This window comes from Nestor notabilis, unplaced genomic scaffold (assembly GCF_000696875.1).
Source record: "Nestor notabilis isolate BGI_N333 unplaced genomic scaffold, ASM69687v1 scaffold18232, whole genome shotgun sequence".
NCBI lineage: Eukaryota > Metazoa > Chordata > Aves > Psittaciformes > Psittacidae > Nestor > Nestor notabilis.
The window spans coordinates 1-18,092 of NW_009918071.1; the positions used below are offsets into that span (position 1 = coordinate 1).

At 43.9% G+C, this 18,092-nt stretch overlaps 1 protein-coding gene across 1 annotated transcript in view; it reads right to left on the reverse strand.

Moving 5' to 3' along the window:
- Positions 1 to 3,025: 3,025 nt before the first annotated feature.
- Positions 3,026 to 18,092, reverse strand: part of RHOA (ras homolog family member A) — an 18,671-nt gene continuing 3,604 nt past the window's right edge. The window contains exons 2-5 of the mRNA XM_010009532.1: positions 11,358 to 11,515; positions 8,438 to 8,558; positions 5,297 to 5,427; positions 3,026 to 4,297 (exon numbers count right to left, since the gene is read on the reverse strand). Of these exons, the coding sequence (XP_010007834.1) occupies positions 4,124 to 4,297; positions 5,297 to 5,427; positions 8,438 to 8,558; positions 11,358 to 11,513 (582 nt within the window). The 5' untranslated portion in view covers positions 11,514 to 11,515 and the 3' untranslated portion in view covers positions 3,026 to 4,123. The remainder of the gene's footprint in view (positions 4,298 to 5,296; positions 5,428 to 8,437; positions 8,559 to 11,357; positions 11,516 to 18,092) is intronic.

Here is an 18,092-nt window from a genome sequence, read left to right on the forward strand (position 1 = left end):
CCCCCATCCCTGGCTTTTCTATTTCTTGCTGTACTGATTTAGGCTGGTTTAGGGAATTTTAAATCCCACAGTAGAAAATGCTTTTTTCCTCGGGTGGGTGGTTCCCGGCAGCCCCAAGTGAATGGTGCAGACTGTTGGAGTACCCACACAGGACACATGGCCCAGCTACTCCTCCATGGGGCTTTGTGCCAACACACCATCCTGCTCCACAGCCGACCGGGAAGAGGCAGGCCTCAGACTGACATCCATGGTGGCACCAGCAGGGTCTGTGGGGCAGCGTGGACCAGGGGCTTCAGCACAGCTCCCACAGGGACAAGGAGTGTCCTGCTAGTGTTTGTGCCGAGTGAGCTCCATGCACAACAGTCCCAAGGTCAGTGAGTGCTTATCAGCCCTGGCCTCCAGCCAAGGCCGCCTGGGCCCCAGGGGGTGTGCTCCCGGCCCCTCTGCTGCTGGCTGTTCTTTTCCATGCTTGGTAGTGGGAACTCATTGAAATAATGCCAACTGCCACTAACAGGCCACTACATAATGCTGTGTCTCTGGTCTGGATTCCCAGGACACTGCAGGATCCCGCGGGTTTTGTTTTGGGCAAAACCTGCCCCTGCAACTGGAACTGAATAGTTCCTGTCTGCAGTGAGTTTTGGGGACCAATTATCTTGCACCTTTGTGGATCTGCAGTTTCTGTAGTGTGTTGCAGCACTGATAGCAGGAGCCGTGACAAGTGTCCTGAGAGATCGGAGCAGCTGGGAAACGGCTGTCAAGAGGAGCAGAGGCGCGTGACCCGTGTTTGCTGCCCAGTAGCCTGATGCTTACAGTACAACCAGCCTCCTCACCTGCCCCCTGGGCACAGTGAGCCACAGTGGCTAGAAGAAGAGGAATTTGTCTTTGGGGTGACCTCTAGGGCAGTGCCCCAGAGGCATCACCATGCTGCCACTTCTGGCACTTGCACGGACCAGCACTGTCAGTCCTCGGGCTGGGCCTGAGGCTTCCCTCTGGAGAAGGGATTTAATTCTGCGGCTCTGCCTGTTTCAGACAAGCACAAGTTAGGGCTTTCCCTTCCTTTGTGAGCCAGGTCTAAGGAAAGCAAGTGAGCTGAACTTCCTTGTTGGCTTGGAGCTACACCCTGCGCCTGGACATGTTCTGCTGAGCCAGCTGGACTTGGATCCAGGAGTGCCAGGAGCTCCCAAGGGACTAGGTGGCCTCAAGGGACCCCTTTTGAGGTGTGTGACAAGTGGAATCTGTCTAGGAGGCCAGAAGATCACTGTTTAACAGCAACAGCAGTAATTGCTAAGGCCACAAAAACATACCTTCTGGCCTCCTCTTGCATCTTCTCCCCACCCCTGGCCAAGGACTGGCTTTTGGCTCCCAGCTTTTCCCTTGCCCTTCTCACAGCTTCTTGCCTGGCTGGGCCAACTCTCCAGGAGCACTGAACTCCTATTTCTCAGGTCTGGTCATCTGAGTTCAGCTCAGTTCCATCAGAATGCAAGTGGCTCCCAGAGGTGACAGACGTGACAGGAAACCAAAAGGAGCCAGGCCACCAGCCCTTGAAGGCAGAGGACTGGTAACTTCATAACCTGCTCCTAAGCAGGCTCCCACTCTGGTGCCAGTGGTGGGAGGGACAAAGAGGGCCAGAGCTTCTGGTCATAAGTGAGAGAGACTGAATTAACACGTCTGAACTCAGAGAAAGGCTGGCCAGGGCTGGACACCCAACACCATCAAGTAGACAACATGAAGATGGGGAGGTGATGCTCTAGGGTAACAAGAGTTTAGGTTAAAACTGAGGCAACAAATTGATCACTTGGAAGCGTATCAGCAGACACATCCCATGAGCTGGGTCTGAGGAACACACAGACCTTACTCAGAACCCTGGAAGAGCAGCTGGAAGAGCTGCTCTGTGACTAGGGAGAACTGCAACCCTGCAGCTCTGCAAGACTGAAAAACCCCAGTTTTGCTCAATTGCAGCATCCCACAAGAAAAGGGAACTGCAGAGCAGCGACTAACAGGGCACAGGGTGAAATCCTCCTGGGCAGCCCCCAGCTGGGAACTTCCTGCTCTGCTCAACCCCACCACCCGGCACCGGTGGAAAATGCACTCAGGAGAGGAAGGAGTGGGTGGGTGCCACCGCCAGGCTGGCCAGATGCATCACTGGTGTCTGTGGCTGCAAAGGGAGGACAAGGACCAGAGGTACAGGGCATTCCCATGGCTGGAGCTGCTTCTTCCTTGTTGCAGGAATAGGAATTGGGAACACCGTCGAAGAAATCCCCACCAAAAAAAAACCCCAAAAAAACCCTAAAGAGTGACACTGGCATTTTGAGGCCATTAATTGGACGCGGCAAGGTCCTCACTTACATGGATTGTCATGAGCAACTGGACTCCTTCCAGCTCGGCCCCGTGGGCCGAGGCTCTCAGGTCAGCAGCAGCTGCTGTAAATACCAGTGCAAGCATGGAGGAGCATGCTGCTGCTCCCTACCCTTCTCGCCCAGGAGCAGCATGATCTGCTCTCCAGCACACAGGCCAGTACCTCAAGCCCATCCTTTGCTGCAGCACTTGAAGGTGTCCCTCATGAAAGCAGCGTGGCAAATGTGCTGCCAAGCACAGCACCTCACACATGCTCCGGTGCAGCACATGGGGTATATGACAGCACAGACCAGCATGCTGCCTACCACTGCCTGCTTCTGCAGCTCCCCCCCTACACACCCTCCTCCTGCTTGACTACTCCCATGTTCCATACAGACAAATGCAACTCAACCACTGTGCTCTGGTTTGGTTTGAGTATCAAAAGCAGCTCCTGGGAAGCTTTGCCACTCACTGCAGATGCCAGGCAGGGCAAGGGATTCCACCTCTGCTCTGCTCCTGCATTTGGGAGCAGCTGTGAGCAACAGGTGGGCATCACTTGCTGGGAAATAAATATTAAAGCACTTGTAATGGCTAAGGGAATCCTATCACAGCTGTATCAAAAATGGTATTTCTGCTTCAGGATGTCAGATGCTGGGCCAGAAACCCAGAGTGAGGAATACAGACACCAGGATACAGGGAGCTTAGAAAACTGCCTTTATTCTATTAGTTGTTGGAAAAATGAAAATACAGAAAGAGTTTAGTTGGCTGCAGAACAGCAAGAAGTTCACAGGTTAGGAGTCCGATCACTACATGGTAACCAAACTTACACAAAAAGTTTCACTTGTTTCTTTTTTTAGTTTTGAAACTGGGTCCAGCAATGAACTTAAGGCAACTGAACAGTTCAGAAGCTTTGAGTGTGAGCAGGCTGTCTTTTCTCATCCCTACGGCACGTCATGGAAAAAACTCCTCCTGGGTGTGCAGACCACTCAAACCATTCACATGGGTCAGACTCTTATAAATGAACAGGGGAAGAGGATCAGCTGCTTTCCATCGGACTTTATTTTCAAATACAGTTTCTTAAAAAACCCATATCACCTTAACGCAGAGGTTACAAGTAACAGTATTAGGAAATCCAATTATACAAAAAATACTACATCTAAGCTGGGGTAAATAGATTTATTTTTGGTAACATACATTTAAACTGGCACTAATTACACAGTATCTAAAAAGTAACTAACATGAAACCACAGAACCCTCACTTTTCCTTAGCTGAATGGGACTTGGTCATTTCAGAGTGATCACATTTTCAAACTAATGTTTTACACCACTGAGCCATGAAAACCAGATCTTCCTAAATGTGATAGCACTGAAGCTACACTTGATTCCACAAACAGCCATGTAACTGTTGTACTCAATTAGCATAGGACATTAGTTATAAAGTAGTTACAGACCAATCCTCTGTGTTGACAGCTTTTTCTCTTTCTAGAGAGAAGAAAGGAGAGAGAGAATTGTCTTCAATTAGCGCCTGGCATATCCTGTGAGTGCAGAAAAGGTTTGTTAGAGGAATGTTGAGGTTAACCTTGGGTGCACAGATGAATTTGATGCAGATTGTTATAAAAATCATGGTTGGCTTCTAAATACTGGTAGCAAGATGACTCGATTTTTAAATCTCTTAAGTAAATTATAGATAATGAAAAAGGCCAGTAATCATACACTAAGATTAATAAACAGCACTTCAAAATTACTCAAGTGCAGGGTGCTGCTTTGGCCATCTTCCTCTGGCCACACTTTATAAGAGAAGGCACCCGGACTTTTTCTTGCCACGCCGGGCTTGCAAAGCAGCTCTAGTGGCCATTTCAAAAACCTCCCTCACACCGTCTTTGGTCTTTGCCGAACACTCCATATACCCAAAAGCACCAATGCGGTTTGCCATATCTCTTCCTTCTTCTGGTTTGACAGGCTCCTGTAACAGCACAAAAGCAGTGGGTGAGAACAAGCCAAAACCACGTCAGCACGCACCGGTCTTCCCTTTCCCACCCAGATTCCCTACAATGGCATTTCTGGATTAAATGTATATAATTAATTGGTTAGTTAGTAATTAATCACTCCCCTGACAGGGATCCTTCAAATAATAAAAGCAGATTTATAATAAAATCTGCTTATTTTCTCAAGATGCAATGTGCACCTCAGCCTGGATTACACAGATGGGTGTGTGTTTGTGTACTGCACCCAGTGCCTGAGGACACCACCAGTGTTCTAACACCTCTGAGCTTGAAGGCTGCAAGGCTCTTTGAAACTGGAGCAAACAATTGCTTATTTCTGAGGAAACACGCAATTCTGTCACAACTGTCACAAAAGCCTATGAACAAATTCCCAAATTAATGCCTCAGTCTTTGTATAAAAGCAAGCATGCAACAGGAGCAAATATTCCAGGACAGGGCAGAATATATGCAATCCCAAACCTGGTCTGAGGGCTTCAGACTCAATATGAAAATGAAACCTAGTGATGGGTTCAGGAATGAGCTACAGCAGCTGTGGTTATCACCACAGAACACCTACCAATAAAATCATTCCCTTTCACATCCTGAACATACGAAATAATGAACATCTCGAGTAGTTCTTTACATAGGAGAGTTCTTTACACACTTGGTGTGTTGATGTCTCCTAATTAATTCCTTTCTACCTCAGTGATGCAGGTCTGCAGCATGGACAGCAGCTGACTGTCAGTAACCCAATATAGCCATTTGCATTGGTTAGAATGCCTTTTTTCTAAAAGTTTTATCTCCAAATATGAAAAAAGAAACACTCAATTAAAGGCAATATCTACTTTCTGTTTTCTGTCATGGTAAAAGTGTTCATTATGCAGCCCACTGGAAGCTGGCAGCCAGCCACGGAGGCCTATTTAATGCTCTGGCACAACCACTACACACTTCCTTCATTTATTGCAAGGAAAAGAACTTGCCTGCTTCATTTTGGCCAGCTCTCGTCTTGTGTGCTCGTCATTCCTCAGGTCCTTCTTGTTTCCTACCAAGATGATAGGCACGTTGGGGCAGAAATGCTTCACCTCTGGGGTCCACTTCTCCGGGATGTTTTCTTAAAAAAAAAAAAATAAAAAATAAAGGTGAAAAAAAACCCCAAAAAACAACAAAAAAAACCTTTCCCAACCAAACAGAAGTATGATGCACTAACCCCTACTTCTGGGGAAGAGTTTTATTGTATTTATGACTGAGTGGTTTTAGCTTGATAATCCACACTGATGCCCTTTACTCTTAATTTGGGAAGCAAATAGAACTGTTCTGGTATCACCAAAAAAGACAAGCCTGTCTATCTATGGTAACGTGAAGGCTGAAGGACACCTAACCTCTTGGCTTCTCTACATCTCTCAGTAGCTACTTGACAAGGGTTAGCATAAGGTACTTTAAAGAATAGCATGCAGAATCCTGAAGTAGAAAGTTATGGAATATTTTGCTTCAAGAGAAACATTTATCTCCAGGAGCTAAAGATGGTCACAACCCTGAAGAGTCGGTTTTTACATTGCTTCTTCCTTTTATAAATCAACATCAAACAATCACTCCAAACTCTCCCATTAACTGTAGCAGAAATGTTCTCTACACTGATCAGATGCACAGAAACAAAGACTGTGTAAAGTCACTTGCAGATTTGCCACTTCTCTCTATCTGCAGCAAATGTAATTTGCTTACATACAAGAAACTTCTTCCTCCTGACAGAACTTCCCTGCATGACGTGTTTTAAAATGGAGCTGCAAATGGAAGACTGGAGGGCTTCTGAAAGCAAAACCTTCATAATTTCTCTGTAGCAGAAGTGCTGCACAGTCCAAAACATTCAGCTTTGCTTTCAGAAGCTCTCAGACATTTGAGATTCCCTGGTGGATGTACCTGCAGGATACATAACCCCTTTTTATCTTCATGGAATTCCATTCAGCTTTTGAAGAGACATTAACTATTATGGCATTGTTTTCTTGCTTAAAAGAACTCCCAAGACAAGCATTTTGAAGCCAGTTTTTGTCTACAGCCACAAGAACGGTTCTGCAGCTGCACCTGGAATGCTCAGGGGGTGCCTGCCTCTAGATGCAGCACATCTGGCATGTCACTGCTCCCTCCACTGCCCCCAGGGACACAAGCAGGAAGTCAGGAAAGAGATGAAAAAAACACCCAAGATCAGACTTGGCTTAATCAACCCCCTCTCCCTGCCTCCAGTGACCCGTCTTGTTCCCAGGGCAGTCAGTCAGTATGCTCTCCAGTAGCCAGGGGAGCAGCACATGCAGTGGAAATGAGCACAGCTCACACCTTGTGCGTGGCTGCTCACAGCCACCCCAGGCAGGACCATAGCACTGCTGCCAACTGAACCTCCAGTTGTTCTGGAGGCAGACAAAGACTGTGAAAGATGTTTCTAAACACATGATCAGGTGGTGAAGAGAGAGAGAAGGATTTCCAGATACCAAGCCAGCAATGGTTTTTCTATACAGACTATTTCACACCCAACTGCCTGTTCAACTGCTGCTGCACTTCAGAGGCAAGGAACGAGAAAGAGCAGCTATCAAACCCTACCCCAATCAGGCTGTAATACCACTGTAACATCTTAAGGAATACTGTGTTTGCACATTTAGTCAAACTCTCTGTGAATTGCTGCAGGAATGGTATTTTTCAGCCACTGTGGTAGCTGCATGCAAGACTAATCCTTCCACAAACGACATTTCTGTGCTTCCTGGATCCTTTTTGTCTCATTTCTTCCTAAGACAACTATGGGACAAAGGGTTCATCCATAAGATAGATCAGTACAAGTCAATCACTGTACAGAATCTTCTTGTCAAAGTACAGCTGGTCATATACACACACAGAATCCATGTGCCTAAAGGTCTACCTTAACAGTAGCTGCGTTCTCGTAAGAAACCTCTCACTGTCAAGAAGTAGATAAGGGAATTTTTACAGAATTTTTTTAAGAAAGTGCTACATGGTGTATTTGTTTAGGAGGGTATCCTGGATGGATGTAGTAATCACCATTTTAAAGGGACAGAAATCAAAGTTCCAGAGACATTGAGTCTTAGAGAGTATCTCTATCTCCTGCTCCTTACCCTCTTCAGAAAGTCTTTATAAGATCAAATACATTGATATCTACACATCAGATTTATAAATCAATCAGTGAAGATTCCGGTCTTCAGAAAAGATCATCTAATACACGGGTTTTTGAAACACGTGTTTTGAGCTCAGAAATCTTAAATCAGGCAACTCTTCTCTTTTCTCCATGACAAGCGCAGGTCAGTCACTGTAAAGCTGACTAGGAGAGTACAGATCTCCAGCCACTGCTAATTTCCACAAGTGAGAGAAGCCCCTCCAGTGTACTTATAAGCCCATGTTTTTAACTCACCAAGGAGAGAGCAAAAACCCCCAGGTTATTTGGGACCAGTAACTCAGAGTGTTTCAATCTCTCTGGAATAAATGGTGGGGAGAGTGGAAAGGGATGAAAACACAAAGCTAGCTTCCCATATACATAGAAAGTTGCTCTATTTCCATGGATATAGTGTGGTCTTGAGTGTATAAGAATCTGCAATTCCAAGGAGAACTTAAAAAAAAACCCCAAACAGAAAAAACATAAAATAAACTAAAACTTGTGAGGGCCATGCCACTCAGTGGACATCCGATGAATCCGATGTACTTGCAGGGTTCTCAGACAGGAGAGTGCAACTACAGCCTTCCTGTTTCCTTGGGGTCACCCAGGCAGCACCTGCCATAGGATGAGCACACCAGCACCCTGCCTTGGCCCACCAAACCACATTGCTGAGTTGGGGCTGCTGATCTAGGCCAGGGAGCTGCCTTCCTGCTACGTGTTGCTCAAATGACACAGCACAGCCCTGGGTAAACAGTGTGCTGCTGAGGCTGTCAAAATGCCACTCAGCATTTTTGAAGAATACAGGTTCCTTTAAGATCTTAATGTCTGAAAACTGTATGTTCAAACTAGTATAACATTCTGAAACTAGAAGAGCTCTCAAGCATTACAGACATGAAAATACATTTTACAGGACAATTTCCAAGGGGAATACAGCAACGCAGAGAAGTGGCTCTGATTCAGTTCATGCTCTACTTACCTAAACTATCAGGACTATCAATTGAAAAACACATAAGTATAACATCAGTATCTGGATAAGAAAGCGGTCTAAGTCGATCATAGTCTTCTTGTCCTGCTGTATCCCACAAAGCCAACTCAACCTGCAGAAGGAAGATAAGGCAGTTAGTCAGATCAGGGAAGTTTTGATTCAGAAGCCAGAAAGCAAAGAGAAATGGATAAAATATTTCAGTCAATGCCACTTGAAAGGAGGAAACTGCAAGACAAACTGCTTTGACAGAGGAACTATTAGAAATTTTACATTCCATAAGTCCAGAAATCAATTTATTGCAGCTTATGAGACTTTTCATTATATCCATGACCAGTGGCCATTCTCTGAAAGGACACAAAAGCCACTAGCAAAAAAAACAAGACAGAAGAATCTAAGGGAATCTGCTCTGAACGGCTGGAAATCTCTCTGATAAAGCATTCCAGAAATACCAGTTTTCAGTGAAACTGGACTCTCTTAAGTATACACTTTTTAGGATTGTGCACATTTTCAATTGGTTTACAGCTGGAACCTGTACTAAGAAATGTCAAGATTGTACTTATTTGTGCACAAAACCATTAGAACTCCACCACAGCAGAAATTTACTCTTGCTATCTGCTTTGAAATAAACCTGATTTGTGTGTAAAGCTTCATGTGCTGAATAAAATAGCTGATGTTCTCAGTATTTCTGCTTACGGTGGAGCTAGGGCAAAACACCCCTGTAGGATTGTTTAAAACTGTAGAAGGAATAACCACTGTTTAAGAAATTATAAAAACTATCATCAGGCTCTTCAGGTATACTGTTGCTTGAGGTTCTCTGATGTGTCTGCCTTTGCCACAGAGTGGGCTGCTTCTTGTTTAAACTCTCACATACAAAAATTCCAGCAAAAAAGTTCACAGCAGCTCTGATAAAGACAGAACTGGAACCCGAATGTGAGCTTGGATGTATAATATAACTGTGGTTAAATTTGAAAAACAAAGCCTTAGTTACATGCATATACAAAACAATTATTCTGTATTTCAGTCAGAAATACTCCTCTCAGAGTCACCTCTGGATTTGCAAACCTGAATTTTGAAGCAAACGTTCATATTTTTTACAGAGATGTCTGTTGAGGGTTCCCTCATGTGACATTGGAATCAGCTCCTTTGCTCTACCTAAACCCCCACATCTTGTACCATCACCATTTTGTCTTCACATGGCTTCTCAATGTTTCTGGTGATGCTTTTCTAAGAAAAGAGAGTTTAAGTGGCTGCTAAACAGTAGAGTCTTAAGCACTGCTCTCCTACAAACTTCTGTAATCAAGTTTTCAGAAGACAAAGTGCTTGAATAAAATATATCTTCTAATTACAGAAAAATCAGCTGACATTTCCACCACAGAAAACGCTCTGCTCAAGCTGCTCATGCAAGTTGTGTTTAGATACCAGCTGCGTACAGCTGATAGGCCATGATTCCCTGATCACCCATGCAGAGATGCAGAGATTCAGGCAGAAGGGAATAAGGAAGTTTGAGTAGGTGATAAGAGAGAGAAATGGATATTGTACATATTTTAAACACTAGATCGTAGAGCCTGAGATACAATACAGAAACTGCAGAAGCTGTCACTAGGGGGGAAAACACGTTCTAATACTAGTCTCAAAGTAAATTTTATTTCACCCATTCATATCACAGGAGATAAAAGCACTTTTTAGACTCAACTGGCATGAACTATCATGACTAAACCCACAACTAATCCATGCCTGTAACATCAGGAAATCAATTTTAACATAAGCCCAAAACTAGTTCAAAGAAGTTTTGCTCACATGGGGATCAAAACTGAGCAGTTTCAGTGTCACTGCTTCTGAACTAGAATGAGTGATGATGTTCTGACTGCACCTAAGCTCAGAGCAAAGGTGCATGTCCCAGGAAGGGGCGAAACAGGGGAGCTCGGCACTGTAAGAATCAGAACCTGCCACGTACTCAACATGAGAACCCATAGCACTGAGGTCAGCTCACTGTGGCTGCAGTGACAAGCCAGACACATGCCATGGCTGCTTAAAAAGATTTGAAAATAGTTGAGCTTTCGAGATGCAAAGTTTGTGCTTTGCATGCTGCTGGAGTATCCTGGCAAGTGACGTTTTTACACACCACGAACTCCCTTGTGTGACATAAATGCAGAAGGCAATCAACCCTGTGTTCAGAGAGCAGCCTTCTGAAAGATACCTCTCAGAGCAGGTGCCTGGCATGTTTACTTGTTTGGGAAACAAAAGGACTCAAAAGGCCACACATATTGAAAACTGATTTTCAAAATATTTAAAACTAAAATGAAGTATTTTAATGGTTAATTTACAGAAGTACCAACTGAAAACAAAGCTCAGTGAGCCGTGGGCATGCTTGGCTGCTAAAAATTGCATTCCTTCAGATGAGTAGGATAGATGATGCTGATGTACACTACAAAAATCAAATCCCTTTGAAGCCTGTCAGTCATCTGTTCTGAAGAGGATCCGGCATGTTGCCAGGAGTGGGTATGAAAATAGACTCTCTCCAGGAGCTAGTCTTGTTAATCACAATACCAGGTCCCTACCAAAACAGGGACTCCACCATGCAGCTCCAAAGGCTGGCAGCTCTGTCCTCAGCACGTAGACATGTCTTTGAATGCTCCATCCCCTCCCACCTACTGCAACATTTAAAACTGTATGTTTTTTAGATTCTCAACTTGTATAAGGTTAGAAATAGGTTGTTAAGCAGACACTGGATATGAGCAGGTTCTAGCAAGGCCAGTATGGTTTTCCACAGGAACATGCTTAATATTTAAAAATATACCTACAACATAAGCACAAAACATTTGCATTAACCACTTATTACAGAAGTGGAGATACGCATCCTATCCTGAGTAAAGGCAAGCTCATTCTGGCTGTCATAGCAGTGTGCACATACCTGCTTTCCATCCACTTCGATATCTGCTACGTAATTTTCAAAGACGGTGGGAACATACACTTCAGGGAACTGGTCTTTGCTAAACACAATCAGCAGACAGGTCTTCCCACAGGCACCATCTCCCACTATAACCAGCTTTTTTCGAATGGCTGCCATAGCTGAAAAATAAAATGACAACTCATTAACTGAGATGCTAACAATAAAGAACCACTAAACCTTCAATTAATAAGAATTTTTAAATTGGGCCAGCATGTCCATTAGAGACACTCACACCGGTATCTGAAATCACATGAGTTCAAATTCCCATCCTGCTGAGAGAAACATTCCCCAGCACTTGTCAACACACTGGAGAGCCATGGGGTGCAAAAATAATAGGAGAGTAGACCAGCCTGGCTTGGCATTTCTTGACCTATTCTAAAGGTTGAGACAGGAACATCCCAAGACAGCAAGTGAGTGAGCAGCACAGTCCAGGAGCACCTTCTGAAAAGTGTCTTCTAGGTAATAAGAGATGCTTCAACTCAAAGGCAGTAACATTTTCTTGTCATGCTGAGTTGTCTTAATTACAAAGTGCCAGTCAGTTGGACTGAGGAGCATCTGCTGCCACGTCAGAGCACCAACAGAAGGATCTCAAGGTAACCAGCCTGTTCCTTAAATTACAACTACCACACTGCAAAGGATTTGGAAGGCCACATGCCACTCCCCTACCTGCTTTACATTAAGTAAAGGGGGGACACAGAGAGAGACTCCACCATGGTGCTCCACATAGATATCTGCTGTTCAGTGTATTGTACCAGAATCCATGGCTGGTTCACATGCAGCTTTGGCCTCAGAAAGACAATACAAAAGCTTGAAAAGGTTTGACAAAAGTCTGGAGTCAGTGTGGGACTGGAGGAGATGATTGTGCTGGATTTGGCAAATTTCTAGTCACAAGTGTCCAAGTAGTAGGGACAGGGATGGACTGTTCATCATCACTCCCCACAAATGGAATGCGAGAGGTGTGATACAAAGACAGTAGAAAAGGGATCAAGCCCACCAGAAGGCAATGGGCCTTGGGAACTCCAACAAGAGGATGTTATGGATGCAAGAAACTTATACGGGCCTAAAGAGGACTGGGCCAGTACATGGGAGAAGCTTCCTGTGGGAGTTAAAGAATGAAGAGACCACATCTGCCTTAGAAAATCTCCATAGCAAAAGGACTTTGAGGCTGAGAGAGTACTTTGGGAAGCTTAAGTGCCTGCTCTCTTCTTTCTTTTCCCAAAGCACTTATTTGTGACCATTGGAGGAACAAGCCAGAGATTTAGGGAGTGACCTGGCTAGAAGAGACTGGAATGAAGACAGAACTATAACTACTTTCTTCTCCATAACATAAAACCACTCCAGAGGAAGCTGCTTAGTCATCCCATGAAGCTTCCTGGAAATGGAGCAAAGAGCAACGCCACCATAATACCTACTATTGCGTGACCAAAATACCACAGAGGGAGCACCCTTCTGAGTTAACTTTTGCCATGACGATCCCAGTACAAAGCTCTATGAGGATGACTGGGGCTGCTGGCAAGGGAAGCAGGGCTCAAAAAAGCATAGAAGAGAATTAAGACACAGAAAACACATTTTCTCCTTTCCACCTCTTCTCTTGCCTTACAAAATTAAATAAAAAGGTAAAACCAACCATCTGAAAGCGACTTTAGTATTATTAGGTGGTGAAGAAACAGTGGATATTACAGAGATTCTGTACTTCTGGCTCCAGGTGTAGAGCCATTTCAGCCCACCAAGCTGTAAGGGTTCAAGGACTTGTAGAGCATAGCTTTGTCAGACAAAATCCACATCTATCTCTAAAGTGAGCTTCTTCCACCTTGTGAATATACATGTGCACACATTTAAGTTACTTACCTTAAGGATTTGGGGTTATTTTTGTATTTGTGGAAGGTTTAAAATGATCCAAGCTTTAAAAAGGTTTTCTTTCACTGGTTTTAGATGAGTTTGAATACTTTCTAGCAATGGTAATTGATTTTTACAGACCTGGAAATCATCTGTACTCTGTACTAAATCAGGATCAACTACTTACAAGTTCTACCTACTGTCAGCTTTGTCTAATCTGCCCTTCAAAACTGTAATGCTGAGTCCTACAAAAACTCTGAAGCCGTCAACTCCTGCACTCCACAATATTTACTACAAGAAAATTTCCCCCAGTGGACAACCTCAACCTTTTCTGATGTAATGTAAGCCCATTACTGTTTATCCTATTTGTCACGGGCATAGGAGAATAGTTTATTCCCTTTCCTTAGTGCGGTTGAGAATACATACTTTCATTTAGTCTTCTCTTCAGGCAAAACAATTCCAGTTTATTCAAGCCTTCTCTGTAAATCTTATTTCACAGACTTTCCTGTTGCTCCCTTCTGGGCACAGTCCAGTTGGCACAAATCTACCAAAGCACGGAGTCCAAAAGCTGAATCCTGTATTTCAGCTGGGGCTCTAGGAACATTAACGAGATCTGAAGGATTCATTTATTTATTGATCTTCCAGGATACACTGTTGCTTAAACTCCATACTGGAAGTGTCTTTCCCTTCCCACCCCCTCCAGAAGACAGCACTGTTGATACATTTAGATTTTAATTCATGATAAGTCCCAGATCTTTTATCTTGGGACAGTCACATAGTGAGTTGCTCTCTATTCACCCAGCTGAACATTCTACTGTCATGCTTTTATTTATCCTTTCTCTGATGGATGTTCTATTCTACCTTCAGGTTCTAGTTCTGTCCTCCACCTTAATCATAGTCTTTCTCAGATGCAACTTGAATAATAATTACCAAGGTCACTGATGAAACCACACTGCAGACAAAGCAGGTAGATGACAGGATGGGATTAACCTGTCCTTCTTAAGCATCCTCCCTCTTTCCCCTTTCTGTGCTGGTGGCTGGGGCTCTGGTCCTTGGTCACTTAAGTTACCTGCAATAGCACCAAGGGTAGGTGACCTTTTCAGCATAACCTACGGATAACTGTCTTTTTCTGTGGATTATCAGATCAACTCTTCCTAAATACATCTGTTACTCTAGATTTTTTTAAGTGTTCCTTGCCCATTGAATCTCATTTTATGCTTTGGCCTTCTATATACTTATGCCAAAGGTCTACAAGAAAACTGCAATTCTTTAAAAATCCCCAAACAGTATCATTTAAAGTAGTGCTTTCTATAAACCCTTTCCTAACAAAAACAGAAAACCAACCCTCCCCCAAAACCCAAACCCTTGAATTAATTTATTTATGTATATATTTCAAGAACTTTTTTTTATCTCTGCAATATCTTTTCCTGAGAAAAGCCTATCATGAAGCTCTCCCTGCCTGAATCTTTCCTGAGATCTGTTGACTTTGTACCCAACATGGAAAACCACTCATATAACCCAGGTGCCCTTCAGCAGTGTATGCTCAGCCACTTCCTTCCTACTGCTTAGGATTCACCCCATAAGACTGTCCCCTGCTCACAGTCTTTTATCTGCAGGATGGTCTCCAGGACACCTCACACCTCCTGAACAGTCCCCTCTGTGTAACACATTGACTACCTAGGCAATTAAAATTCTCTCATCACCAACTTCTAGAGGACCCTGCTGGACACTCACAAAAAGCCTCAACCACCTTACCTTTTCTTGGTGGCCTATGGCACTCTCATATTTTTACCACAGAAGAATTCCTTCTGCACAATGTCCTTGGAAGAAATGTGTTGTATAAAACTCAGTAGAGGATTCCGAGATCACCAATTACATCCTTGAGGCTTTCAGTTGCCTCCAAAGCCTGAGGAGCTGCTTTTGACTTGCTTACTTCAAGCATTCCCCTGGGCATGCAGCACAGCCTGTTTGTTTGACCTCAACACATTTTCAGAAACAGCTCAGATATAAATGCTGACACCTTGGGATGTCAGGTCTGATCACTGTATAGATCCCTCCACCCACCTCAGAAGAAAGTCATAAAACATCACAACCACTTGTTTCTTCCTGACATTAGTGGTTACAAACTTCACAGCTTTCTGATACTTGAAGTTTCTTCTCTACTGGTGAAGCTGAACGCTTACCTGCTGCCACAACAATATCCTTCACTTCTATTCAACCTATGGACGTTCAAGGACGGAGCACTGCTGTTGAGCCTGCACCCAGCTTTCTTCTTACAACAGATTCATCTTATCTGTATCACTGAAGATTTCCATGTGTATGAAAACCATTCAGCAGTGCTACAATGTCCCAAACTTCCATATCTGGTCTTCAAATGTTAGCAGATATCTAGCCACAGCGACAGCATCCCATAATCCATGCATTAGCATATTTACAGTAATAATTTCTTCATTTAGAGGATTCAGTGTACAGATTAGCATCTTTTAGCTAATTATTGTTAGCTGAACTAAATACATTCCTATCCAGTCGGGAGCTGGAAGGGACTGGCAGGTCTGGTAAATACTCAGAGAAGCAACACCTCTGTAGTAAAACAGAGGAAAAATATGATTGCTTAGAATGGAGCTATGGCTTAGTGGTGCATATCACAAGGACAACACTAACAGCATTCACAGCAGTCAGGTCTTTCTGTTGCACTTTGACATGCTCTGGTTTACTTAATCAAGTGTTCTGAAGCCTGGAAATACATCAAATTTGGACCAAATTTGCTTTTTGATTTGGGAATCCAAAAGCACTTTGCTAGCCTAAAAAGTTTCATTTAATATGTACAGTACTTGCATTACACAGCCCGTCACCAGTCAGCATGTGTGTACATTTAGAGGTTAAAACCCCCAACTATATGAACTACCTAAGAGGATATTACAAATAGACCAAATCCAAGCTACTACTACCTCACTGTAACAAAACACAAGTGCAACATATTCATCCTTTTAAGCAATGCTTAGAGCAAGGAGAGACCAATAAATCCAGAAAGCTGCTGGAACAGCACCACTGACAATGCATGCAGAACATTGAGCAAGAAATATTCTATCCCGCTCAGTGTTACAGAATGGCTGCAGTGATCTTCTAGGGGAATCTGTGCTGTCTTCTGCAGCAAGATGACAAATCTGCAATTTTTCCTACTCTTAAATGAACCACTCCTCCCACCTCTGCATTTATAGGATTCTTAAAACCAGCTAGTCTGCTAGATTCAAAGTGGAAACTCTCACAACATGACTCAAGTGACTCAACTAAATGGAAGAGATTCAATGATGACACTTCCTCAATCTAGGCCAATGCCTTTCACAGGTATTACAAGAGCTTCAGCCATCATTTACTCAATCCCACTAACATCACAGGAGGTTACAACACAAGGAGCTCCTGTTTGCTGGGTTGCCACACTAATATCCCTGTTACATGAGGCTGCTATTTCTAAGCGCAGTGACACTCCTAGACTCATGCAGCATAAAGCTCTGCTTGTTAAAAGAATCCAGAAAATACTCCAGAAGAACAAGAAATGGGGAAAATATTTTTCCCCCCACATTTTAAATGTACTGCCCTACCCCAAGTATTATAGTTTACTGCAATGGAATTCACCTCTCCTCTTCAGCATGCTATTTGTATTTCCAAGGAACAACATTTCCAGTGCCTCCTCTCCAGCAAATCCCAAGGCCACACAGCACGAGGGAGGATTGTGGACACGCTGTTGACTTGGATATCTGAAGTTGGATGAGCTGGTAACACACATGACAGGTTTGCCTGTCTCACCCTGGATCTCATCCTGGAGAAAGTAATAAGGTGGAAAAAACAGCCTTTTACCATCACATAGGCATCCTGGCTGGATTTAATTTCAATACCAATCAACTACCACCAACTTCATGCTGCCTGTTGTGTCAGACAGGCAGACCTCCTCCTGCTCTGTACTTAAGCAGTTTGCTATTGAGTGAGTTACAGCCTGGCAGTCTTCTCACTTCCTTCATTTTCCCCTTCATTCGGCCAGCCCTGCCTTGGGCCAGCAGCAGGAAAAGGCCAAGGCTGAGGAACCAGTAGATGAAAGCCTATTCAAGTGCCCCCCAGCCCAACCAGTCAAGCCCTGCCCTCTACCTACCACAAGGGAGAACTGCCTCTGCACCAGGACCTGAATTTACTGCTAAAATATACTCACTTTTGTTCCAAGTTTTGAGGGGGAAGAGGAAGGAGCTTCCTCAAAGACTCCAGTGATGAAGAGAACACAGATAAGCAGGCTTTCCCCACAGCTTTCTTCTGACTGTTTAGCAAGGTCTGGCATCAAAACTGAGAACTATCAAAACAGTTTGGAGTAAAAAGTACATCAGTCCAAAGACAAATAGGTCTGCTTTTGCGGCAGCTGTATACAGTGAAGAAACTGAGATTGAATATGGAGCATTTGAGTGGGGGAAATGGTCCAAAGACCATCAGCAGAGAATAGGGAGGGGATGAGCAAACAGGCCAGGAGGAGGATGGCAGAAGGATCTAACTGCTCAAACCTACGCTCTTCTAGAGCAGAATCCGGGATTCTCCACTACACTTTTCATTAGCTAAAGTATGTACAGACAAATAACAGAAACATTTGCTGTTGGAACGCTATTCATGCTACTCTAAATAAGCTCCTTTGAGCGTACACAAGCTTATGTGTGCTATCATGCTATCTTTTTCCACATAACCTGTACAGGATGGCCATGGTCTTAAACAGCAATAGTTGTGATGTAAAGGAAACTGTGCCCAATTCACCTCTTACAGAAGTTGCAAAATGGGTAACAAACAGCCTTGGGACTGCAATCAGTGTACAACACCACCCCCGCCCAC